Genomic DNA, 25,939 nt, shown 5'->3' with positions numbered 1-25,939 from the left:
ATTCACAGCTCTATTAGTAACAGTCCAGACATCTAACAATGACCTGGCACAGATGGCGTCCTCTGTGCTCTCCTGATGCCAGACAGGATTAGTGCTGGCTTCACAGGGACCCCCACCTCCTTGGTGGCTGTGCCAGGCTCAAACATTGACCCAGCCTTAAGGGAATGAGCTCCCACCAGGTAAGTTCTCATGAAGTACATCTGATTGAATCAAAGCAAGTCTGTGAGAGTGAACTTAATAAGGGATCATGTCAGAGGCCTAAGTCACTCACTTTTCCTCCTTTTTAATTAAATTTTGCAAGAGAAAGGCCCTAGAAATTATCCAGGATCTTCAACTCAAATTTTTAAAAATAAGAACAGAACAAAAAGAAAACAGCTCCAACAACTGCTCAGCAATGTCCTGCTTGCCCATGGGATCAGCAGGTGTCTACAAGACCATCCCACATATCCTGATCCTGTTATCAGCTTGGCTTTTCCCACCTCCTCCCAATGCCCCGACACCTCCTTACCTTGCAAAGTGCTTTGTTTTGTACAAAAGAAGAGCTGGTAGGTGCTGCTGCTGCCAGAGCACGTCTGAGCAACCATCCACGGCTTCAGCGTTCAGCCACATTTAGGAGGAAGGTCACAGTCACAGCACCTGTAGATCCCTGACACATGGGGATCCCTGGGGCATTCCGGCACCGAGACCTCAGCCAGATGCACCCAGAGGCTAAGGGCTGGGTTTTAGGAACCAGCTTTCCTGAAACTCCTCCATGAGTTTCAAATCTTTCATACCATCTCTACTTGAGAAACTGATGCACAGGGCTAGATGAACCCCATCCAGCATTAAAACGTTGTCTCCAGCATGAGATTCCAGCCTGCAGTTCCTGAATCACACAGAGAGGTTTGTCTATCTGTGCTTAAAACCAGCAGGATAGTACAAATGCAGGGTTCCCCCCAACTCAGGACCCAGGCAAGGATTCTTTGTCCCAGTAAAGCCCACGCACTCTAAAAATGTACTTACTAGCTATGTAATAAAATGAAAAGAACTTACAAACAAAGACTACATCCAAACCACATTTGCCACAAGGTAAAGTCCTCAGCAGCACTGTACAAACTATCCTGCAGGTAACAGAGATACAAGGAAAAGGCTTTAAACACCTGTATGAGGCTAGGAAAACACAACCCAGCTCCAGAGCTGCATGCCGGACAAGGTAAATATGCTTCAATTTGAGAGGGAAGACTGATCCTGCAAAGGACAAACACCTGTGAGGAGTGAACTAACAATAATGTTGGACAAACTATAGCAGGGAAGCCACCAGGGAGCTGCAAACCTGACATAACGGGGCAGCGAGGGTGAGAAGTCACGGTCTCTCTGACCCTTCACACAACAGAGGATATGCAGGGAGGCTGGGAAGAGTTTTCAGAGCACTCTGGCTGGAAACCAGCCACCTCCATGGGCGCTTCTGCACCGTAAAATACAAACCATGTCTTTGGATGTCAGCTGTGAGTCCGATCTAGCCCATTCTCCCTACAACAAGAGACGACTGACAGTTTTACAGCAGAGGGAATGCTTAGCTACAGCCGTGCCTAAGTAGCATTAATAAATTAGTTTCTCTTTCTATCCCAAACATCAACCCTTCAACTAAGCCTCTATTTTGCTGTGCCTTAGGCACCGAAGGACACAGACAATCTACTAAAGTGGCAGTGAAAAGAAAGAGGAAATACTCCTTTCTCCTAGCCTGGTTTCTCCCACAAGGTACGACACTGTTGCTTCTGTCTCAGTGCCAGCTTTCATCCCCAAGAGTGCTTTAGACCATTCTTCTTTTGACAACGAAGCTGCAGAGTAATTTGTGTCTCTCTTTGTACATCTAATGTTACTATTCAAACACGGGGCCAGGACATCTGGGTGAAGGGATTTTTCTTCTTCTGGGAACAACAGATGCTATTTTCACAAGCACTGGCAGTCGCAGTTAATGTCTCTGCCTTGGCCCTGTCCAGAGCTGCTCCTGCTCTCCCAAGGTGATGGACGCCATGGGAAAGACAGCAGAGAACAACACGACAGTGTGAACCACAGGCCCTGGGGAAGCAATTACATAAATTTTACAGCTTCATGGGCAAATTGATCTAGTAACCCAGAGAGACCGATGCTCTGAAGGATGCAGGCATGTAGCCAAACTGTCACTGGAGACACGTGAGCCATCACAGCCCAAGAGAGGCCCAGCTTGTGCTGCAGAGACCACTGCTGTGCCGGGGACAAGATCAGCTTAAAACCACGAGGGGAGGCAGAAATGCCATTCAGCTCATCCATCCGGGTTCAGGCCAGGACAAGCACCCTATTCTCTCCAGCCAGCTCCAAAAGGAGAGCAAAGCCACGTGGCAAAGCTCAGAGCCATGGAAATAGCACCAAAAAGACGAGGTGAGACTTGACCTGGAATGGGCAAAAAAGGAGGAGTAAGAAGAAAAGCACGCACTGGCAAAGGAGAGAGCAAAGAGGTGGCCAGGAGGAGGAGAAAGGAAAGGGTGGATGAGATCTGGGAGGAGAGGTCCAGGCTTCTTCCTCCTCCGACCTGCACGTTGCCTGCCGGCACCCATGCGAAGCCGCTCAGGAGGCTGTCCTGGTCCTGTGCCCTCCAGGTCAGACTGTGGCTGACAGGTAAGAGTGAGGCTGGGCGGGGAGGAATGGAGTTAAACCTGAAAGCAGACAGACCAAGGTCTGAAGACCAGCGGGACGGTACAAACCATGGCTCCATCCGGAGACTACAAGAGCCCAGGCATTTGTTTGGAAATGATTGGGGGACTGCCCTTACCTGGTGTGTTTGCAGCACAGGTAACTGGATTTGACCTGGGTCAAATCTAGGAGAAAAATAGCCAATATACCTACTAAAAACAGCAACATACACTGACTGTCACAGCTCTGCCTCGGAGTTGCATAAACCATTGAATGCTCTTGCAAAACCAATCCTTTTCAAACCTCTCCTTACCAAAAATACACGGCTACACAATGCCCATGAAGCTAAACCATATTAGATCACTCCAGATAAATTCAGAGGAGAAAGCGGCATGGACAACTTACAAAACAGAATGAGGCTCATAATGAATTCTGCTTCCTCTGCCTCTTATTTGCCTTCCTGCCTGTAACAAGGCATTCATTCCAGCACCTGGCTGCCAGTGCATAATCTATGTTATCCCCCTTCAGCAGGAGCTCCAGAATTGCTCAGACTTCTACATATTTTCAGATTACCTCAAAGATCTCTCAAGAAGTCTGTTTTTAAAAAAAAAAAAAAAAACAAAAAAAAAATCACACGGCACTAGAATCTGGATGAGGAAATGCAAAATGCCAATAATAAATACTTAAACACAAATATTTACTTCAATTGAAAAAGAAAGAGAGCACTGGGAAGTGCAGTTTGTGCAATGCAGGAACTGGGAACGGCCTCGGCACACTCCCTGTGCTGGAGCAACTCAGTCATTGCCAAGGACAGGGATAGCTTGCTGGATCGTGCCTGTGAGTGGCAGCAAGGCTTCCCAGTCAGAGAACTGGAGCACTCAGTGCATCTGCGTTAGTGTCTCTGATCCACGTGCCTTGCGGTGTGCCGGAGGGCTCTGGAGAAATGCTGCAGACCACTTGAACTCCGCTGCACGCCGGAGTGCGGAGGAAGGACCAGGGATCTTGGAGAATCGCCCCGGAGAACTCCTGTTGCAGAACAGGAACACAGACATGGGATAAGGGCTTTAGGACCAAGAGATAAGTTCATGCTCAGACTATTACAACCCAACAAGCACGCCTTTGGCCTTAGCTTACAGACGTTAGAGGCCACGGGTGGAAGTCAGAACTCCTGGGCTCAGGTAAAGAGCATAATACTAGGGGGGAAAAACCCGCTTAATTGAGAACTTCTCACTACGGGCACAGGACCACCTCTAGGGAGCCCGAGGCTCACCACCTCCTGGCCATTGCTCCCCTGCTGAGGAGGAGGAAGGCAATGGGGAGGGTTTTGCACTGTGGAAGGCACTGAAAGTAATAGAGTCACACTCCAACAGAGACAGCTCCTTCCCATTAAAAGGGAGCCAGAACTTGGAGGGTTTGTTTCTTTTTTGCAGGGCAGAGGGAAAAGAGCAACAGAACCGAGTGGAAGAAGATTACCAAAATTATTAGACCTTCTTGGGGTCCCCTCACAGTCTACTCACTTAATTAATGTGTAGAAAACAGCACAGCTTCTTGAAAGAAGCCCTTGCTCCCCTCAGCAGCCCAAACCTCTCCACTTTCCATGTGACAGAGGCCATGTCAGCACCAAGACCTGGCCACCAAACAGCTGTCCAAGAGTTACAGCCACATCTCTGCTCAAGTGAGAGGTGGAGATGTGGGATCCATTCAGAGGAGCTGCTCAGAATGGATAACATCCACTGCGGTTGCCATCTGCTGATCCTTACTGCTCTCACAGTGGGGTCCTTCCCAGCCGTGGCATTCACACCGGTAGCTCCCAGGCCCAAGGATGCACACACCCTGGTTCATGCATGGGTTGGGCTTGCACAGGTTCACGGGGGTTTTTGCTTCTGCAACAAACACAAACAGAACAGAAGGCTCAGGCATATCTACAGAGTATTAATAGCTTGGACCCACATCCATCAGGAATGCTGCAAAAGTAACAGCAACTATATATCCCAGACAACAGAAAATGTCATCTAGGGCTAAGGGGGTGGGAAAACCACATTAACGTGGCAGAGGGTGCAAACTCACAACCCTGTCTTGACATGGAGGACAAACTCCTATGCGTTTAACCTAAAGAAAAGGAAGAAGAATGGCTTTGCTAAATGTTTTGGTCTGGAGGCTAATATTCCTAACAAAGCTTAAAAGAGTGATGTCACATTAGGCTGAGTGTCAAAGAAAAGCAAAATGGAGCATCTTCAGAGCTGTACACTGAACACATGAGCACCTCTAAACCCCTCCGATCCAGACATTGCCAACACAGAGGAAGACATGCCCTGCTCCAAGCGGTTTACAACTCTCAACGTCACTGGACTTCAAACCCCATTTCACCCTGGAGAGGACCTCAGTTTATATCAGTGAGGAGCACGGACAAGAAGTCAACTGAGAAGCAGGGATGGCATGAATGGAAAAGAACACAAGAAAAACTTATGGCCTTTTTTCTAGGAGGTTTGAGAGAAAAGCCTGCAACCATGGCCCAAGTTGTTATTAGTCCTGTTCTTGTGAAGTATGTGACAGCTTTCCCAACCCTCTTAACACAGCAGAGCCCAGCTGTCAGCAGGGCTGGCAGTGTTTCATGCTGCCTTGCTGTGAATACGCTAGGTTAAGTAGCAGCATCCCAGAGGAATTTTCTTCCAGTCTGCTGGCAACTCCATTGCAGCGTTGGTAAGGGTGTGAAATTCCTCTGCTGAACAACTACGTGATGTAGAGTCTGGACATCCTAGCCTTGCCTTTTGCTCCGCGGTAGAAAAAGCACACAGACAGAGTAGGAAAAAGGGGAGAAGGAAACTATACAAATTCTATCACTAGCCATCAGGATGGTTACTACAGCTTACCGCACGTTCTACTCATTCTCACACATCGAGTTCACACACCAGCTCTCAACCTACACCTAAGATAGGCAAAATTATCTCTGAAATTCACTTTTTTGACAGTCAAATTCTAGACCTGAGACATCTCAATCTTCAGTTCCTGTTGATTTTGTATGAAGCCAAGTTGGGTTCAACAACATTTTTGTTGTCATGAGACATCCCAGATGGGGTCCTGCCTGACAGTCTACCCCCAGGAACAGGCACTTTCGCTTTCATTGTAGGGTGGTAGATCCACTGGCAACAAAAGCTGGAGCAAACTCTTGGACCCACTACTTGTATTCCAGGTGTTGCCTGCTCCCCAGACAGCTTTTTCCATCGTGCTTGGCTCCACATGCCATGTGTCCACCACCTCCCTCCAGGGTAGCTCCACAGCTAACCTCGTAGTCCCTGTTTGGGGGAATCATGCTATTCAGCCCAGACACCTTTTCCCTGAACTCAAGCCTACTGTTAACACAGTATCATCTTAAATAAGCCTCTTGCACTTCAGGGATTATACAGACTCTTGGGATCATTAAAGGGTATTTCCATTAATCAGATTCATATATATTTAATGCTTGGGATCTTTTCTCCTAGAGCCTGGATAAATTTTTTTTTGATCTCTTTTCAGCTGAGCCTCGGAATAAATACGGTATTTCAGGTGTCCAGAGGCAAGGTCTGTTTTTCACATACTTTTATCATGAGTCATAAAATTTTTAAAGTCCTTTCACAGACAATGATTCTGTTATTGAGTCCTGGACTTAGAGGAGAAGACTGAATGAAGGGCTTATCTTTACATCACCCTTGGTCCCAGCCTATCTACTACAAACAGTGATTACCTGCACATGAAATGAAAGCAGCAATTCAGTCTCAGGAAATAATATGTTATTACCCTGACTCATTGAACCTTGCTGTCTCTTCCCCTTCATCAGTGGCGTTGTAGTTAATTTCATGGTACAGTAGATTGTTTTTATAATAACACAGCTGAAAATACCACTGCAATAGGAGCACATTGAAAAGCTCCAGGTAGAAACCATCTGCAGAGCCTGCCAGGAGACCGGCTCCTCACCCAAAAGAGACGGCACTGTAGGTCTTTCTAACCCGAAAGAAGGAGCAATGGGCATGCCCAGAGATGAAAAGGACTTTTGATTGTGCTGAAGCTCAGCATGCTGCTTCTTTTGATCTTACAAACGGTTAAAACATAACAAAAGCAAATAGCTAGATGTTAAACTCGGACTATTTTGAATGAGAAACAAGGCACGGCATTTAAACTAGAAGCACTTTTGCCACCACTGAACTCTGCAAACCAGGGCTGCTATCCTTTCTGAAAAGCTTATTTCCACCAAACACAGGCACTCACACTCAGCACACAAGTGTTTCAAACTTGTGTTTGAAACAGTCTTTTTTTTTCCCCAAGTGGGGACTGGCCCTCAGGACTCGAAGTTTTGAAGAAAGTACACTCTTCTTTTTTGCATAAACATGAGGTTTTACACGAATATTTGAAAATTCTCCCCTCTTGAGCGCTTTGGAGATAAGGATTTGGTCCTGCAGATAAAATTAATCACAAGTTGTCTGAAGGCCTCAATTTAACAGTTTACAGGCTTCAAAATGGACAGATTCTGACTTTAGGATTAAATCCTGTGCAAGACAAACAAAATCTTGAAAGCCTACATGATAACTTCAGTAGCGGGACACTAAGGGGGAACAGGAGTGATGAGGTTTCAGACCCACCTCTTCGCAAACACCTGGGCACAAACCTGTTGAACAAGACAGCAGAGACCTCACTCAGGAACCAACACTGTTGGCTGAAGAAACACATCCCCTTAAGCCCCCCCTACAACACTGCAGGGGGTACAGTATTTGCACAGCAAATTCTACAGGTTTAAAGCAACATCAGAAAATGAGCAAACTTCTTTTTCTCTCAAGGAAGGCAGAACCTAGACCTGGCAGGGCTGGAAAGAGCCAGTAACACTAAGCCCAGTCTCACCCAGTGGACTGAATCTTAAGAAAGTTGGTTTCTATTCCTATAAGAATGCTTTGGACAGTCACCACATATCTATACCGTAACTTCCCCATCTGTAAAACACAAAAGATAGTATCAAGCTCACTCTGTAAAGCATCAGAAAACCTATGATAACAATGACTACAGAAGAAAGTCCCTGCTACACCTGTTTTACAAAGTTTACCACCATCTGGTGGCACCAGCGTAAAGAGAGAGGATGGGATGTTCTCACCTTCACAGATTCTTTCTATGATAAGGTCTTGGTAATGCCGCAGGTCTTCATAGGAGGAGATGTGGAGCAGGTAGCTGGGAGACCCAGCAACCCTCAGCAGCGTGTCCCTCTGTGCGTCCCCAATGACAACTACAAACACCAAGATGCCGTTGTCCCTCAGCTGCTGAGCTGGGGCAGCTGCATCCTCCATGCCACCTCCGTTCGTGAGCACCACCACCGCCTTGTTGACGCCAGGTCTTGCTCCCTTCTGCACTGTCATCACGTCACCATAAATATGCAGCAAGGCGCTGCCAGCAGAGGCTGAGTCCCCGAGGAAAGGCACCTGGTCGATGGCTTGGAGGAGAGCCGAATTGCTCGTGTGGGTGTCCAAAGCAAATGCAGTGTGAGCTTTGCTGCCGTAGACCACAAGGGCAATTTGAGTGACATCCCGGTTGATGCTGAAGTGCAAAAAGCTGCTCCTGACAAAGTCCCTCAGCAGCAGAAAATTGTCCAGGCCAACTCCAGCCGAGGCATCCACCGCAAACACCAAATCAAGAGACTGTGCCTGGCAGCCTGGATAATGGAGTGCAAATACAGTATTTTTCAAATTATATCTGTACTCCTTTCGGACAAAAAAAAGCAGGGAGGGAAATCATGGGCAAAATTCATCACTGCTGGTCACTGACTGTGAAGGGTCATCTATGACCCTTTCACACTAATAGATAGACACCCATCATAAAAAGCAGTGATGGAAGGTTAGATCTGTGACTGACACAAACAAAACAAGGACATTCATCGTTCTGTCCTTCCCTCCTCCCCAGTGGAGTTCAGAAGCCCTCCTCACAGTTTGACAAACTCATCCCACAATACCTGTATCACAGTCTTACCTTCAGGATTGTCCACACTGCAGATTCTTCTCTGCAGCTCTGGGATCCTGTTGAATAGGTCCTGGGGGTCCGAGTAGACAATTGTCTGCTTTGGGTTGCCAGTCACCTTGGTCAGCTCTGCTCTCACGGAGCTGCTGCCTACACCGATCAAGAAGAGATCTCGGTCCCTCACGTACTTAGCGGCTTCTGCCACTGGATCCTGAGACTTGGAGTCAGTGAGCAAGACAACCACACGTGGGAGGTCATCCTGTACATCTGCAAAGACTGGGGTGCTCCTAAAACCGTGCTGTGCAATGTACTGCAGGGCTCTGCCTGTGAGGGTTCCTCCTCCACTGAAATTCAAAGCATCAATGCTCTTCATGAGACTGAATGCATCCTTGTGTTGGCCCACTTCAATGGGTATCCTGACATCGTTATCGTACTGGGCCACCCCTACATTCATTGGCGAGTCCCGGCCCATCACTGCTTGGAGGAACCTCTTGAGGAATGCTTTGTAGCGCAGGAACCCTTCCAGCGTGACCCCCGCCGAGCTGTCCATCAGGAAAAGGAGATCCACACCGCACTCGAGGCTCAGCTTTGGTGCTGAAAAGGCAGACAGCAATTTGTCATATGCAGGGCAAAAAGACAAGCATGCTGGGCACCTCAGCTGGGGTCTGCTGGAAGCCCTGTGATGTGGAGAAAGGACCTAAACGGTTTGCTAGACGTGGCATGAGCTGGAGGACAACTGTGCCAGGAGTGCACTTTATTTTAGTTTATATTTAGAGACAGGAAATATTTATGGGAGTTTGAGGGGATTCCTGGACTTTCGGATGGCAAACTTCAAATTAGAAATGACCACTCCACTCTCTTAGTACTCTGGGGAAAACACTCCGAGTTTCAGTATAATGTGGAGAAAGGAGAGAGTCCAAGTACGAGACCCTCATCCGTACACTTTAAAGTGGGAGTCTTGATTCTGGGCGAAGTAAGTAAAAAGCATTTTCTGAAGATCAGGACATTCTTGGGTTTCTTACATTGAACCCCCAAAACCAGGAGTCCCTGCTGGGCCCATGTGTGCAGGGAGGGGACCAACAGACATACTTAAACGTCTCTCCCAGTTTCTCTGTGCTGCTCACATGGCACCTGCATTTAGAAACAAAGGCAGCCAGACCTGTGACACTGTCAGTATTACTGCTCTCCATATCCACAAGGTTTCTGAGCAGGAAGACCCAGTCACTGAGCCTAACACAGTCATAACCAGCATGAGAGAAAACTCAGCCTGTCTCCCGGAGAAAAGCCCAACGGCTGCAGCGCAACCCCGGTTGTCCCTATGGCCATGCAGCGGGCACCACAAAGGCAGGACACAGCCGAGAAGGAAGGAGGGAGAGCGCAGGTTCACACCTACCACAGTGGATGTCTCCTCCGTACCCCACTGGGCAGAGGCAGTGGTATTTGCCCAGTCCCTCTGGGACACACGTGCCCCCGTTCTGGCATGGCTGGGAGTCACAAGGGTCTAAACAGGATCAGGAAACGGAAAAACAGGGAGTCAGCAGGGAGCCTGCCCCTTCCCATCCTGTGCCAGTGTGAGCATCATCATTGGTGGAAAAGGGGTCAAATTCTTCCATCTTGCTGCGGAGTTTGAGCAAGGCCATGTGCACCCTCACTCACCTCCACGGCAATTTCATTTTGGGATGGCTCTGCAAAAGGCAGCGGTGAAGAGAGCAAACCAGACTGTGACCTCACTTCACTTGCTTCGGAGTAACACCGATGAAGTTACATTCGTGTAAATACAGAATTGCTGAAGTTCACGCAGCCCTTCCAGATTGACACCAGCAATGAAGGGACCAGAGTCTGGCCTGCTGCTTGGACAATGTTATACTGACAAAGAAAATAAAGCCACTGTCATCTGAACCACCAAAAGGATGGAGTTAAAGGCAGAACTCAAGGACCACAGCTATTTCCACAGTCACAAAAACAGGCTGGCAATCAGCAAGCCCCAGGTTCCCTGCTAAACTGATGATGTTCATGGTACCAAGTGAATGAGTGGAGGCACCTCACTGCATACTCCCCTAGCTGGAGAGCAGGGACTCCCCACAGGTGCTGGGAAGCAGTGCAAGCCTCTGCCCCAGGAACACAAGCAGATGAGGGCTAATTGAGGGCACTCCTCAAGTGCAAGGAGAAACGACAAGGAGATATTTTAATCCAAAAGAACTCTGGTCATAGATACCCATGAGACAAAAAAGCGGGACATAATATAAACTTCTTCCTAAGGATCACAGTCTCTCACTTAGAACAAAATTTTTGTAAGTGAGAGTAAAAACCCATCTTTTTATTCTTTAGTTATTACCTTTCCTGCTTTGTAAATAAAATTTTAAAAAAGGCTAAGTCCTACCTGGACATACAGTTCGCAAGCATCTGGATGGGTGTTTTATCAAGACTCTCTTCCATCTGAAACAGGAAGAATAAAACCTATTATGAATTTAAAGATTAACAAGGTATCTTCAAGGTTGACCTTAACGTTTTTTAAATGGAACAAATCTTCCTTTGAAAACGCAATTTTTCCAAACAAGTATTTCAAACGAAAATGTCCATTCTGAGTGGAGTGGCAAAAGAAAAAAACATAATTTCATCAAATCTATTCTTTTGGTTTTGAATTCTACTTTAACGTTTTACATTTAAAGATTATGGATCTATTTTTAAAGCTCCAAATGATTTTTTTTTTAGTTGCTACAGAAGAGACATTAAAATTTTTGCTCTAAATTGGAATGAAATGAAAATTTTACAGCAGTGAGAATTTCTTATTCAATATTAATTCTAGTAACTAACTTATCCAGCTGTAACAACTAGTGGACAAGCAAGGTTTAGACTGGGAAGAAATCCTCGGTCCTCAGCTGTGTCTCCTAGTGGGATTTTTCAACTTCATCATTTCTGTGCCCTAAGGTGATATGAAAAAAACCCCCCACCCTAGAGCAGGAGTGTATATTTGCCACGTGTAAAAAGGCAGCTAACGTTGGTTCCTGACAATGAGATAATTTCCACTTTAAACCTGCATCCCTGTTAATCAGTTTTCTATTTCCCTAATACCTGCAGCTTCATCATGCCACTGAGCTTCCAGTGCTCTACATTAGGGCTGCTCAAACTCAGAATCACAGAATCACTACGGCTGGAAAAGATCTGCAAGATCATCGAGTCTAACCATCAACCAACACCACCGTGCCCACTAAACCATGTCCCACAATGCCATGTCCACACGTTCCTTGAACTCACGGCAATTGTGGCCAAAACCATCACTTCTGGGATGCCGCAAGCAAGCCACGAGCTGCTCTGCCTTCCCACATTGGCTCCGAGGTACAAGTATCTGTAAATGCTCACAGCCACTAGGACAAGTCTGAAATTGTCCATACAATCATCTCCCAGTATATCTATGTAGCAGGCCATCAATGCACAGCCCAGATCTGGGGTGATTTTCAAGCATTAATCTGACTGCCTGGTTTAAAAAAACCACATGAAGCACCTCTTCAAAGGAAAAACAATCCCCCTTACCAATTTCTGTACAACACCACTTTCACTCAGCTCTTTTTATCAGCAAAGAGAGCATGAAGCTGCCTTTCCCTTCACACCTCATTTTTAAAGCATTTCTCCTGCTGTACCAACTGCAGTGACAATATTATTTGAAGGACGTGACATGTTTTATTGGTTTTCAGCTCCATTCTCCTCTCCCTGGGCAACAGGACATTTCTCTCATGCACCTCACTGCCATCAACCTGACAATGCAGCTCTTTGTGTGCATCCCGGTTCTGGCACTGCCGCACCATGACTGGGGGGCATTTTCTGCCAGTGACTGGAGCCTCTCCATAGGCAAGTCCTTTCCAAGCCCCCCAGGGCAGTCAAGAAAAGGAAAAGGGGCTTCTCTGAAAAGAAGAAAGCCTGAGTGGACAAAAACAGAACTAGTGCCAACACAGGGAGCCAAACGTAGAAACCATCTGCAACACAGAGTTGGTACAAAGATGTAAACTTCAAAGCGTCTCGGTTCAACAGGTAGGAAACTAATCCCAATTCCATTTATAATATTTATAGTTCTCTTGGGCTAATCATCTTCTGCTTCTTTGTCTCAGGCTCCTCCTCTTACCCTTTGCTTCTCAGATCAGCCAATGGTCAGAGCAGGGAGAGCCTCTTCCCAGGACTAGAGACGATGTTTGCATCAGTCTTCTGAGGGATCTTCATCCCAATAAAAAGTCAAGGTCAGATAAAAGTCTCATTACTGTATCTCTCACGTTCTCTCAGCCCTACTCCCTTTTAGAGATGTGGGCATCCAGCTTACCTGTAGAAAGGGCACAGGGACACACGCACTGCGTTCGGCTGCTTCGAGCCTTTCCAACACGCATAGTTTCCAGCCAGCTCTTTCACAGTCTCCAGGGTCCTGCGTTCACAAGGGTGGGATTCAACTTTGCAGCCTGTAGCAAAGAACAAACGCAAACTAGAATCAATTGCCTGAAAATACAAAGTCTGTGTGGGAGTGCAGCACCATTTTGAAATGGATTAGTTTTCCTCATCTACCTGCCAACAGCAGACCAGGCAGTGCTTCGAAGAGCCTCCATAAGACCCCAAAAGACAAATTTTCTGTCGACAAGCTCACCAGCCTACCCCACTTTCTAGGGTGCTCACTATTCAACCTCCTTTGCTTTGCTATAAAACTTGCTCTGCTGAGTTCAGGGTTCAGTGACAACTTTTCAGCCTCCCTGGTGCCTTCATCATTCACGTATTTGATTTTCTTCCACCTCTGGACCACTCTAGTTGTGCATTTTCTATCTCTTGCAAGCCCCTGGGTGCCTTCCCTTAACACACAGCCAAGTCCATTAGAAGATTTAACACAACTGTGTTTATTCCTCTATCCCCCACGGCATGAGCAAGGACCAATATTCCCATTTTCAGAGGTGAACCGAGACACGGAAAGATTTAGGGTCGTGCAGCTTGCGGGTATTTGGAGAGGTAGCGGGCAAGCACGCCATCCAGTTTGGGCACCAGAAACAGGTTATCTCAAAGTGCAACACCTGCTAATTCCCCTGTACACTTTCTGACACTGCCTCATCTTTCTCAGTCTGTGACATGGTCCAAGCTCAAAACATGGGCATGAAGAAGGAGCTAGGACAGGTTACCTGGAGCAGTGGTGCTGCAGACAGAGCCAGCGAGGGTGCTGTACAGGCCGTTGGCAGCATCGTCGGCATCTCCAGCAAAGAGCACGTGCTGCTCGGTGGGCTCACTAGCCAGCACGTGCAGCTCCTCCCACCTGCCGAGCAAGGTGGGGTTCAACCACTTGTGTAACAAGGCTCTTAGTCATCCCTAAAGAATTGAGTATCAAAACAAAGCCTGTGCAGCAAATAGCTGATGCAGAAGCATGACACCCTTCAAACAGTTTTCAAGATCCTGGTGTGTTTAGTCTCAGGCAGTAGCGTAGCTCTACTCAGCGGAAGAGCTTCCTTCACCAACTCTGGTCCTCCTTCTACACCAGCCACAAATTAGTGTTTCCTCCGTGTCTGTGTTACCCCACGAATTCCCTTTTTCTCTTTCCAAAACTCATATCTAGCACAAGACCAGCCCTCACTTGCTAAGACTTGCCATTTGGCTCGCTGGGCCTCCATTTCTAACTCTGTGGAAAGTTTCCTACCTTGGAAATTTGATTCCCACTGCAAAAACCGTGATTTGTCTCTCCTTCACCCGCATTGCAGACATTGCGGTGCTGCCCTGGGACTTTCCGTCTGAAATAATGATCAGGACTTCAGGGACACTCGAGTTTCTGCCACCAGGGAATCCCTTGCGGAGAACGTACTTCAGAGCCCGACCTGTCTCTGTGCTCCCACCTCTGGAAAGAAGGGAGATAAAAATCAAAAAAAGCAGAAATCAAAGCTCTTTTCCTGGTAACCTGCACCTTGAATCCTGTGTTCAGTTTTGGGCTCCTCACTACAAGAAGGACATTGAGGTGCTGGAGTGTGTCCAGAGAAGGGCGACGAAGCTGGTGAGGGGTCTGGAGCACAAGTCTGATGAGGAGCGGCTGAGGGAACTGGGGTTGTTCCATCTGGAGAAGAGGAGGCTGAGGGGAGACCTCATCACTCTCTACAACTACCTGAAAGGGGGTTGTAGAGAGGTGGGTGTTGGTCTCTTCTCCCAAGTGACTAGTGACAGGACAAGAGGAAATGGCCTCAAGTTGCACCAGGGGAGGTTTAGATTGGATATTAGGAATAATTTCTTTACTGAGAGAGTGGTGAAGCACTGGAACAGGCTGCCCAGGGAGGTGGTGGAGTCACCATCCCTGGAGGTGTTCAAGGAACATGTGGACGTGGCATTGTGGGACATGGTTTAGTGGGCATGGTGGTGTTGGGTTGATGGTTGGACTTGATGATCTTACAGGTCTTTTCCAACCCTAATGATTATGTGAATTTACCACTTGATTTCCAAATTTCCACCCTCTGGTACTGGGGAACTCAGCGTATTTCTGCTTGTTGCCACAGAACACATCCACAGAGATGTCTAATCCTGCCGTTCTTGTCATCTTCCTACCCACAGGCCCCATCTACTCATCCTTACCTCCCTCCTCTCCAACCCAGAGTAGTCTCCAGAAGACTTTTAACACACAGCAGAGCATTCCTGCAATCGGAGAAGGAACCATAGCTCTCGGATATTTGAGTTTTATTTCCAGCTTCGACAAATGTCTCAACTGCTGCTGGTTTTCCCTCTGAAAATTGCAGTCACTTCTTTAAGAGTTGTGTGGAAAAGCTGTTTTACAACAACTTCTTGTATTCCAGTCAGAAACACAGTACAAGTGGGCAAAATGACTGAAGACCAGCATCTCAAAGTGTCTTCCCTTCTCTTGAGGCATAAACATGCTATAAATTCTTGTCACATATCATCCCTTTCCCTCCATAGGACCTTCTGCTGTTCTTGGACCAAGAGCTAAGGCAGGGAGCTATGTGGCCCAGCTTGTATCCGAGAGCTTGCAGTCCAGCAGTGTGCAGAGAGTCCTCACCTTTTTCCCCCTGGCTGATCTGCAGATTAATGTGATTTTCTACAGAAAGTCATTTTGTCCATCCTGCAGTAAAGCTCCTGAAAATACAAATGCTGAAAGCTTCTTAGTGTATCCCTGGAAACTCAGAAGGACTGAACACAAGGCATGCTTTCTTCAGGGCTTCACCAGTACCTTTTACGCTAGGAAAGTAAACATTAAGAAAAGCCACCTGATGCTCCAGTTGTCTAAACCCATGCTAAACTCAATTAAAAGCAATACCCTCATTTGCCATGTTGCTTGCCAGCAGCGCTGGTATGATAGGGAAGGTGCACCAGCCACTGACGTTCACATAAGCTGTACCTCTCACGTCTCATTTTGGAGATGGGAACCAGCTACCTCAGTATTTTGACAGCCCTTGAGTTCTGCCCTGGAGAAGAAAACGTTTCTTAGGTGGAAAGCAATTAGTTCAACACTCAGCAATCTTCCCAGTAGCAAAGGACTAAACCCACACGAGGACTCGGATTCCAAAGGGGGCACATTCCAGTGGTGACATAAATCAGCGGGTAAAATGGACTGCTGCTAAGCGTTACAGAACAGCAGACCAAGCCTTGCAGCTGTGCAGTAACTCCAAGAAAAAGCAACCTTGAATGCAATTTCAGTAGAAAATAAGCTACAGCTTGCCAGAGAACAACTTCAGTCAAAGATGCTTTAGAAATCCTGAGACTAATTTCTTGTGAGATTATTAAAGAATGAGATTTGCTGACTGCTGGATACCTCCTTATCCTAAGAGCCTGACCTACCTGCTGAGCCCATAGATACTGGAGCTGGCTGTTTGAGAGGTATGCTGCATGTCAGCACAAAGCCCCAGGGAGGGAAAAGAGAGGTCCCTCTGGCATCAGAGTGCACCCAAGAGAAGAGCTGCTCACTGCATGCAGGCAGGGTTATGGCCAGTGTCTGGACAGCGTTATAGTCTCTGGCGATGGCATACTGGACATGAACTGGGAAGGAGCCCCTCATTGCAGAGGGTGCTGAAAATAAAGCAGAAGGGAATAAAAAGGGGAGTGCTATACATACACAGACGTGAAGGAGGGGAAGGACAAGGTGTGGTTGATTTTATGGGCTGCACATTTACTCTAGTTGTTATTTCTCGCTAGTGAGCTCTGTGGGGCAGAGACTGTCCTCCTCTGCTTTCAAGACTTAACTTTAAATGACTGTTAGAGATGCCTACACAGGACTGGGCTCCATGTTCTATCTACCGTGAAATGTCATAGAAAATGATATATAAAATGATCATCTCTGTCAGGCTAAGGCAGGAATGATTACATTATGAGCCAAACACCAAAGATGTATTTAAGTAAAAGCTATGGGTAACTTAACAGAGACCTTGGAGAGGTGGCAGGAGATGGTCTCACCCCTGTCTTGCATAGTGAGGTTTGGTGGACTGTACAGCTGGATCCTAGCTACCCCAACTCCTCACGTACCTCCCACAATCAGAGACTTAGGCAGCTACCCAGACAGCCCAGCCCCTGCTGCCGGCCACCTGGTGCCACCAACTCAAGGTTCACATCAACCACCCAGTCATCACCAGGCTAAGACCTCGCTGCAACACAACACACTGGGCAAAAGCCTTTCGTCCCCTGTAAAATACAAGGGCAACCTGCACTGCAAGTTCTTCAGCTAGCCAGCTTTGACACGCGCCTACAACACATTATTGCTTTTTGTTGTTGGAGGGCTAAACATTTGCTTATCTCAAAGGGGTAAATCCTGCATGAACATGAGTCTCCCTTTTCCCTTCTTCGTAGTTCTCCAACTGCACAACGCCAAAGGTCTGGAACGTGCCGTCCCCAACTGGACATTTGATACCAGAGAGAGCCCAACTCACTGGGAACATGCTCCAGACCTGTTGATAATTAAGCCACTAGATCGGAGAAGACATTTCCAGCTGTCTTCTAATTCTGTCCAAGGAGCTGTCTTATAAATCACTTCCTATGATTGCCTTTTAGGGCTGCTTTTATTGCCATCCAGAGCAAGCAAGGGGAACCAAACCACAAGTGTTACTCCTTTCTTGGAGGCATCATGTTCTCCTTCAGCTGTGTTGACACAAACACACCCCATTTTCTTTCTGAACATCCATCCTTTGCTTTAGCACCTGATTTCCGATATGCTTGTTTTAGAAAAGGATTTGATCATGCTCAAGTTCATTCTTTTCCGTCCACCCTCTGATTTCCACAAAAACTTTTTAATTCAGTACCTGCCAGGCCCTTTTACTTTGAACTTCTTTCTTTAGGTACTTCCTCCTCTGCACTGCACCATTTCAAAGCATACTCAATGACCGCGTCTTCATAGTGTGTCCAAATCTGGCTTTTCCTGACCGGATGTCAGTAGCCGTCAGATGCTTCAGTGAAAAGTGCTGTGCAGAAGGGAAAGTACATTGTGCATAGTCAGTTTGATGACTAAATCTTGATGAACTCTGTAAGATGTGCCCATGTGAGCCCTGAGGATTAGAAAAAGTTAATAAAGAGTCTCTGCACCAAAGCTCATTAAATTTGGTTTCTTATCTACTTGCATTTGGAGGTTCGCTGGTTTTTGACACAGTGGATGTGTGTTTAAGGCATTACTCCAACAAGGATTTTCTGAAGCCAAACGAGATGCAGTCCTTACCTGCTGCCTCTCCTCAGGAACAGCACTAAGAAGGTTTTCTCTCCTGTAAGCAGCCATGGACTTGTATGAAAGAAACTGGTAAGGAATTCAGCTTTGGAGGTCACCACCAAATTTGGTTGAAATTGGCCAATGAATTCAAAAGCTATTTGGATGAGATTCACAGAGAGAGACCAGCAGTCTCTGAATAAATCACAAAAGCTTCACTTCAGTCTGGTGCTGCCTCCTTTCAAGTGCTCTCAGCTCTGTGCCCAGAGCACAGGGCTGAAGTCGGAAAATGTCTTGCTGGCCAAAGGCTCATCAAGGAGCCTCTGAACCGAGACGTCAAACACCCCGTTTTTTCAGAAGCCAACTGGAATCTATCCGTAACTATTTTATCTACTTTGAAATGTCAGCTTTCCATTTAAACTAGATGAAAGAGCCGAGCAGAGGGTCATTATTTCTGTTCGATCTGTCAGCACCCATGTGTTGTCATCAAGGAATTTCAGTGCCAGACACCAAACACTGCTTCACTTTCTCTGCTCTCTTTTTAAGCAACAGCCAAAGAGGAGGAGTGTATCTTGGATTCTGGTAAGTTTTTCCTGTAAATTACAGAAGAGGTTTTCTCGATTTGATAAACTTATCAAAAGCAATACAACAAAACCCAGACAATTGATCCTGCCTGAAAAAGTCAAAAGTGATCTCCTTTGCTTGCAATATGTACATCATGCGGAGAGCAGCAGACATCCACGAGAACCGTTGAGCTAACCTTTAGCCCTAATGCAGATCAACTAAAGAAAGAGTAGACAGCCGCAGGCCATACCAGTACCTCATCTATCATCAAAACAAGTGTTACTTTGGGGTGGTTGTCAGGTCCTTTGTAGATCCAAATGTATTTCTCAGAGATAAAAAGTTTGGATTTTGAGAGGCTCTAAGGAGAATGTTTCTTCGGGCTTCTGGCTCCATTTCCTGAGGTCACGGGAAGACATCCAAGTCTTAATATTCAGGAAGAAAAAAGGTTTCCGTCTGAAAACCTGATCCTCTTGAATTCAGCAGACACACATGCGCAGATATCTAGGGACCAGCAATTCGTCACTACCTCATAGGACAAAGGAAATTGTAACCACCAAAAAATGAAGATGCACACTGTCCTGCCGCTGCTCAGCCTTGTGGGAACGCCACACTTGCTTTTCCCTGGAGGGATGTAACCCACCACCCGGCACAAACGGCCAGAAAAACCTGCCAGGAGGGTCATGGGAAACTCTCCCCTATTTACCATGTTATAGTGGGACACTGAAAACTTTCTCCCGTATCAACTTTCACTGACAAAGAAAGACCAGGTTGCACATTTTTAGCGGACTGTGGATTATGGACCACAGACAGTGTTCATCCATCCCCCTCCCTGGGGGCATCACATTGGTGCACACACAGCAGAGGCAGAGGTGTCTGGACCTCAAGAATCTCTCAGTCCAGAGATCATTCACAGCCCAGAAAAACAGAAGAGCTGTAAAATAAACTGACCTGAACACAATCCTCTTGACTCTCTCTTTCACTTCTTGTTTGGTTAGATACAAATCCAGTGGGAATTCAAGGTGTGGAGTTGAGCTAAACTGTATCATTCCCACGCGGACCTAAAAGAAAGGTTAAAGATTATGAAAGATGCCTGTCAGAGTTTTACACTTTTGATCAATTTACAGATTTGGGAGCACGATATTGTATTGAGACAAACGCTGCTTTGCATGTTGAATCACTGGCAATCTAAATGAACTTCAAAAAAGAGAAAAAGAGCATAAACCACAGTGTTACCTACACAGACTATTAACAAGGCAAAAAAGTTCATCTGCAAACATCTGCTGCAGCAAGATCTGTATTTATCCATTCAGAGCAGCTAGTAGCCTCAAGGATGGTAAGTTTATAAATAACACCTTTTATACCAACCCATTTATACACTGTGCAGGCAATCATTCCATTACTAAAAGCAGCTCCCTCTGGCATTGAGACAGTAGGCAACACAAATCAATTATTTTTCCACTACCTCCTCTAAAACCATTTCCTATAGTTCAAAATGCCTGAAAATGCAAACAGACTAATCAGCAATACATCCAGAGTATTTCACTGAAGCCTTACAAGACGTTTTATGGAATGTGACAACTTCAAAGATGAAAAGACTACTGATTTTCAGTCCAGTCTATGTAAGGATTAAGAGAAAGACTAGGGGAAGGATGGCATTTAAAAAAAACAACCCACCAAATCTGCAAATATGAAATGTTCAGATTCTTCTGCCTAAGCCTACATTACAGTTGGTTCCTAGATGCAAGTCTCTACTTTCAGTCAAGGGAATGCCCATTTAACCTGAGCCACCCGGCATCTCTCAAAGCCTCGCACACACACTGTGACTCCTTACCATCACTGCCCAGGCTGTGGAAAGCCTCCTGGGTTGTGTGGCTGTAAACTCAGATCTGAAGGGTGAAAGATTTCTTAGATGAGAAAATGATGGAGGGGAATGGTGGTTTCAGCTTCCAAAGGACCCTGCAACAGGGCCAGAGCAGCAGCTGTCAATTTGAGGACCTGGAGCAGCGGTGGTAGTTGGTTTGGAGGAGGTTTTTAGGTACAAGTCTAAGCACCCCTGTCATGGGAACCAGGAGCAAACACAAGACCTGCCCCTGCTCCTCTGCTCCCACACCTCTCTGGAGAAACAGACATGAACCAGGGGTCCTCAAAACCGCAGCAGGTCCAGACCCACTCTCCGTCCTGCCTCAGGTTCCTCTTCCTGCTACGCAGAGGCCTCACGTCCCTGCTACATCCTTCCCAAAGACCTGACGTTCATTTGGAAAGGCTCCAGCAGGGAATGAAGTACAGCAACCATCCCAGCCCGTTCCAAGGCCCCTGGCTAGGGATAGTGTGATGTGGGACTGGATGCACAGCTGGAACTGCAGCTGGGTCTGGCTTGAAAACCCCTCAGAAAAACCCCCTTATGTGTCATTCAGGCCCAGAGGGGCCTCGAGGACGGCTCCAGGGAGCGGGTAAGACCTCAGGGAGCCTGGGCTGTAGCAGCGCAGCTCCCGTCATTCCTTTCAGACACACCGCACCCAAAATTAGACTTTGGTTTGAGCCAAGGTCCAGAACGGGAATGGACAAGAAAGAACTCGGCATAGCCACACCTGTCTGTTTATTTTAGTGTGTTTTATGGTATCCGTAAATACCAGCTGCTTGGACTCTAGCTGGCAGTCCCAGCTGGCCAGTCCTCTGCCCTTCTCTGGTGAGCACCAGCACTACAGTGCACTGCACCACTAGCAGGTGGGGAAGGCAATGACACCTTGGAGACCTACGGCAGCATACAGATCCCCAAATGCCTCTGTACGCAGCTGGTGCCTTGCAATGAACTCCTTCCCTTCAGCCCTTTTGGCTTATTTTGGAATAGAGATCTTCTAGGAGAAGCAGGGCAAGCAGATCGTATCATTTACGCCTGTACAGAAAGGTGATTAACTTCCCAGAGACTAATTCTGCAACTTTCCAGGGAAAAACACCAAAAAGATCCAACCATTTTAAACTACAAGCATTCAAACCAAAATAAAAATCAGTAAAAAAACCCAAACCATAACCTTTAACCTGAAAGATTATGTAATAGAATATCCTATTCTATATATATTCTATTATGTCTTTTCTCAAGAGCGAATGGAACTGCTTAAAATCTGTGAAGAATCAAGAAGTGTCCTCCAACCCCACTGCTTCAAAAAATTCCATTGCATCCTTCTGAATAAATACTCTGGCCCCATGGTAGCTGGTAGGCTGAATTTTGCAATTTCATTCAGCACGTTATCACTGGCCTTTCCACACATTGCCAAGCTGCTTGAAACTAAAATGAGACATTCCTGACACTCACCCTGTCTGGATGGATGTCCAAGACATCACAGAGCTTGCCGGCGAAGAGCTTAGACCTTTCAAAGCTTCCTTTGCCAATGCTGTAGGAGCCGTCCAAGAGGAAAAGGACATCTAACGAAGCAGAGCACTGCATCACTAGGAGAAAAAGATGTGTGCTGTATAACTGCACTCACACTTGGATCACAGGTGACTGCAGAATCCAGGCAGGCAGACTTTGTAGAAAATTTAAAAAAAAAAAAATTTAAAAAAGGAAAAGCAAAGGAAATAAAAGAACCTGAATTTCACTCTCCACAGAATCACAGAATCACTAAGGTTGGAAAAGACCTGTAAGATTATCAAGTCCAACCTAAAAAAAAAAAAAACAACACCACAAAAAAAAAGACAAAAAACAAACCACAACACACCAAAAACCAACCCACCCAACACCACACAGCACCATGCCCATCAAGCCTCCAGAAGCAGACAGCCAACAGCAGGAAATCCAGACAAATGGGCTTGCTAAGGACGGACTGGGGCAGCCCTGTGTTCACAACCCAAACCCTGCACACGCTCCTGCTCTGGCGTGCAGCAGCACCAGCACCAGTTCAGCCCTCACAGTCTGCAAGACTTTCACCTTAGGTTTCAGGTCCCCAGCCTGGCTTTAGCAGTTCAGCGAAAGCATGAGAGCAACAACTCCAACGAGCCGATGCAGCGATACTGTTAACCGCAGAGAGAGCCGCTCTCCCCGCGAGGATGCGGAGGGGTGAGCAGAGGGCAGAAGCAGCCATGTCCGGTGGGACCTGCAGCCGCTCCCAGCCCAAGGCACGGACGTGAATCCCGAAGGCGTCTGCAAAATGTACGGAGTCCCACGGAGCCAGCTGTGTTTCCTCTGCGGCATGTTTTTCAAAACACGCTTTTATTTTTCTCAGCACAAACTCTCTGAAGAGCTCCAAGGCACTGACAGAAACACGTTTCACAAAAATCTGCCTTTTATCCCGTCTTCAGAGACGTGTCCTTGTATCACCCCTGCCTGCACGAACATGACTGCTCCCAAGTACAAGTTCCTGAGGTGCTTATGCTGCAGTGGAAACCCATAACTTCACTGACAAAAATGAAAAAAAAAAAAAGGGGGGGGGCAGTCTGCAAACTCTGAAGAGACATTTTCAAAGCATTTACAAAGGAATTTTAAAGTCACCTCTGCAGCATTTACCAGAACCAACTTCAAGGGAAATTGATCCAGAAGCTCAATACATGGAGCAAGCACAGCAACCTTTTAAGAGCCCTTTTGGCCCATTCTCGATCTCCATTACCATCATCATCATTTTATTATCACTACTTTTTTCCAAATCATTCCTGCTAGCGAAAACCTGAATTTTCTAATTCGGGTTTTCTAATAGCAGATTATGAGGGATTGAAAGCTGTAAAGCATTCCCTTCTGGGTCGTTGGGTTTTCTAATAGGGCAACCAGCCTTGCCCTGGAGCACCGGGCTGGGGATGAGCTGGAGCACCGCCGCCTTGCCAGCGCCGTCCCGGCTTGTCAGCCCTGCCCTCACAGCCAGCCTGATGTGGAGATGCAACAACCCAGATGCTCGCCCGCAGTCCCTGGCCCCGGCTGCCTGCCCAAGCACGCACAGAGAAAACTGCTGTGCCCCCATCCCAGTACCAGCACGGGCTCGGCATGGAGAAACGGTCTTCAGGTTGCTCTGGAGTTCAGCGGTACGAGGAGCGGGGATCTCCGTACTGCAGCTGCACAGCTGCAGCAATGCAGCTTTCTTACAGAGACTCGTAAGCAGGATGCCTGCAGCCCACCCAAGGGCTCTTGGTGATATGCACTGGTGAGAAACGTCCAAATATAGCACATCAGGATGGAAAGTCTGAGCTGAATACATAGTGCTATGGGATGTGGCCGGAGGGCATGCCCGACGTAGGAAAAAATGTAATTTATTACTTGACAGACAGACAATAGGAAATAATGACTAGCAGGAAAATGCATGATACAGTTTATAAGTAACCAGTTGCATGTACATCAAGGGAGCTATAGGTGAACACGGTCTGCTGACCAGCCGGAGCCCAATCAACCCTAGTCACAGCATCGTGGCTGGTGCTGGCTTTACAGCCTGAACAAATCAGCCCACATGAGAGGTCTGATTGTGAATCAGGTCTGTAATTAAACACGGCTCCTTAAATCAGGATCACTTGAAACAAGCTCTGAAGGAACTGACAGAAACACCAGCCAGTTGGCAAATAGCCAATTTGGGAAAAACAAGAGTAGGTCGGCATCCCAGAAGAGCTAATAGCAATGAGAGGAAAAGCCAGGCTAGGGCAGATGGAGCCATAATGCAGTGCTTGCCAGAACATTGCTGGGGACGTTACGGACCGAATGGAGTCCAATAAACAAAACCAATAATAATTAAAAAAAAAAAGGGAGAAAAACAAAGAAAGAAAGAATTCAGAAAGTAGAGGACTTGCTTTAAAAAACAAACTTACACTGGCTAGCAGCTGAGATCTTGCCAATCATCTCCTGGTCAGCATGAATTTCCTGTATACTCAACACCGGCAAAACTGTGGGATCAAACAGATTAACACCCATCAACACTAGATACTGCCTAATAAAAAAACAAAGAAAACACCACACACATGCAGGCTTTAATCTATAGCAGCAAAAATGCTCATTTGCTGGGTAGATTTCACATTTGCAACAAATAATTTGCTGACACGGCACAGCAGTGTGTCTATGGGAGGAAATTCCTTCTAGCAGGGACACAGTCAGAGAGCACGAAAAACGCAAAGGACCTGACGCCAGCGCACGGGAGGACAGTCCCTCTGCTCACTGCACGCAGGGATGCAGCACGAGAACAAGAGCTAGGCGAGGCTTAGCCTCCAAAGACTACAGTCATAAGCACTGGAGACACCAAATAATTGCACTGGAGAAATCTATGAACTTTTAATAATCAGCCTTTCCCATACCAAAGAGAATCTTTACATACAAATCAGTCACGCGTTTGAATTCTCAGAAACGCTGTCTCTCCAGGTATTATTTTCTCCCCTTCTGTGTAAAACTATGTTTCAGAGGTTTATCTGTAAAACTCTTGGAGAGGCCCCGATTTGGCTCTCATTCCTGGGAATGAAGAACTCCAGCTGGAGACGGGAAAGCATCTGAGACAGAAACTACTGACGCAAAACGACGACTTCATAAGCACCTTGGGGAAGCAGGAAAATGCAGATGGACTCAAACGACAAGAGGCTCATGGTGGCAAATCTGAAAGGAATAAAAAAAGAGGAGAGGAATATTAATCCAATTCCTAAAGCCAGTTTCTTTCTTTACCTGCAGCTGATCATCTCCGTGCTGGTTGTCTCACGTGACGAGTTCAGAAACATTTGGACTGAGGAGGAAAAGCAACTCTTACCCTGGGGAGAAGGGTGGGAAACAGACAGAAGGAAAAAACATGAAAATGAGGGAATGATAGAAAAGAAAGTCTCCCTACGTACACATCTCCTTTCCTACCAACGCTGGAGAAAGCAGGCTTCGCAGGGGAGGGACTGCCCAGCCTCCCCTCCTCTCCTCCCTCCATGCCCACCCGGACCTCTACTCTCCTCCCTCTTCACTGCACCCCCCTCTCAAAGCCCCATCCCACCAGGGCCCCTGCGGCCCCCGGGGAGCCGAACGGGGGTTCACGGAGCACAGGGCAGAGCCGCGTCCCCCCGACCCCCCATCGCTTGGGGCTGAGACATCTCTGCTGTGGAGCACTGCAGAATGGGACCTGTCCTGTGGGACCTGCCACAGCCAGCGCTGCCACCCATCCTCACTGCAGCTCTTCAACAGCGCTCAACCAC

At 47.0% G+C, this 25,939-nt stretch overlaps 1 protein-coding gene across 1 annotated transcript; it reads right to left on the bottom strand.

Moving 5' to 3' along the window:
- Window positions 1-3,541: 3,541 nt before the first annotated feature.
- On the bottom strand, window positions 3,542-25,357 carry VWA2 (von Willebrand factor A domain containing 2). The gene is made up of 13 exons (XM_009812270.2): window positions 25,306-25,357; window positions 24,593-24,667; window positions 22,128-22,261; window positions 19,766-19,875; window positions 14,273-14,467; window positions 13,764-13,894; window positions 12,929-13,061; window positions 11,000-11,055; window positions 10,013-10,120; window positions 8,632-9,213; window positions 7,766-8,317; window positions 4,410-4,532; window positions 3,542-3,675 (listed from the first exon to the last, which is right to left on the bottom strand). The coding sequence occupies exons 1-13, from the start codon at window positions 25,352-25,354 to the stop codon at window positions 3,542-3,544; spliced, it is 2,382 nt and encodes a 793-aa protein (XP_009810572.2). The 5' UTR covers window positions 25,355-25,357.
- Between the last annotated feature and the right edge of the window lie 582 nt (window positions 25,358-25,939).

The sequence above is a fragment of the Gavia stellata genome, chromosome 9 (genome assembly GCF_030936135.1).
Source record: "Gavia stellata isolate bGavSte3 chromosome 9, bGavSte3.hap2, whole genome shotgun sequence".
Taxonomy (NCBI): Eukaryota; Metazoa; Chordata; class Aves; order Gaviiformes; family Gaviidae; genus Gavia; species Gavia stellata.
This window is presented reverse-complemented; position numbering and strand designations above follow the sequence as displayed.

Excerpts from the sequence above, each read along its gene's own strand:
- VWA2 (XM_009812270.2), bottom strand. The coding sequence starts at position 25,354 with ATGAGCCTCTTGTCGTTTGAGTCCATCTGCATTTTCCTGCTTCCCCAA. Across the intron at positions 11,056-12,928 it reads TCCCTGTGCCCTTTCTACAG|ATGGAAGAGAGTCTTGATAA; the intron begins GTAAGCTGGATG and ends TTCCTGTTTCAG. Across the intron at positions 4,533-7,765 it reads CATAGAAAGAATCTGTGAAG|AAGCAAAAACCCCCGTGAAC; the intron begins GTGAGAACATCC and ends TGTTTGTTGCAG.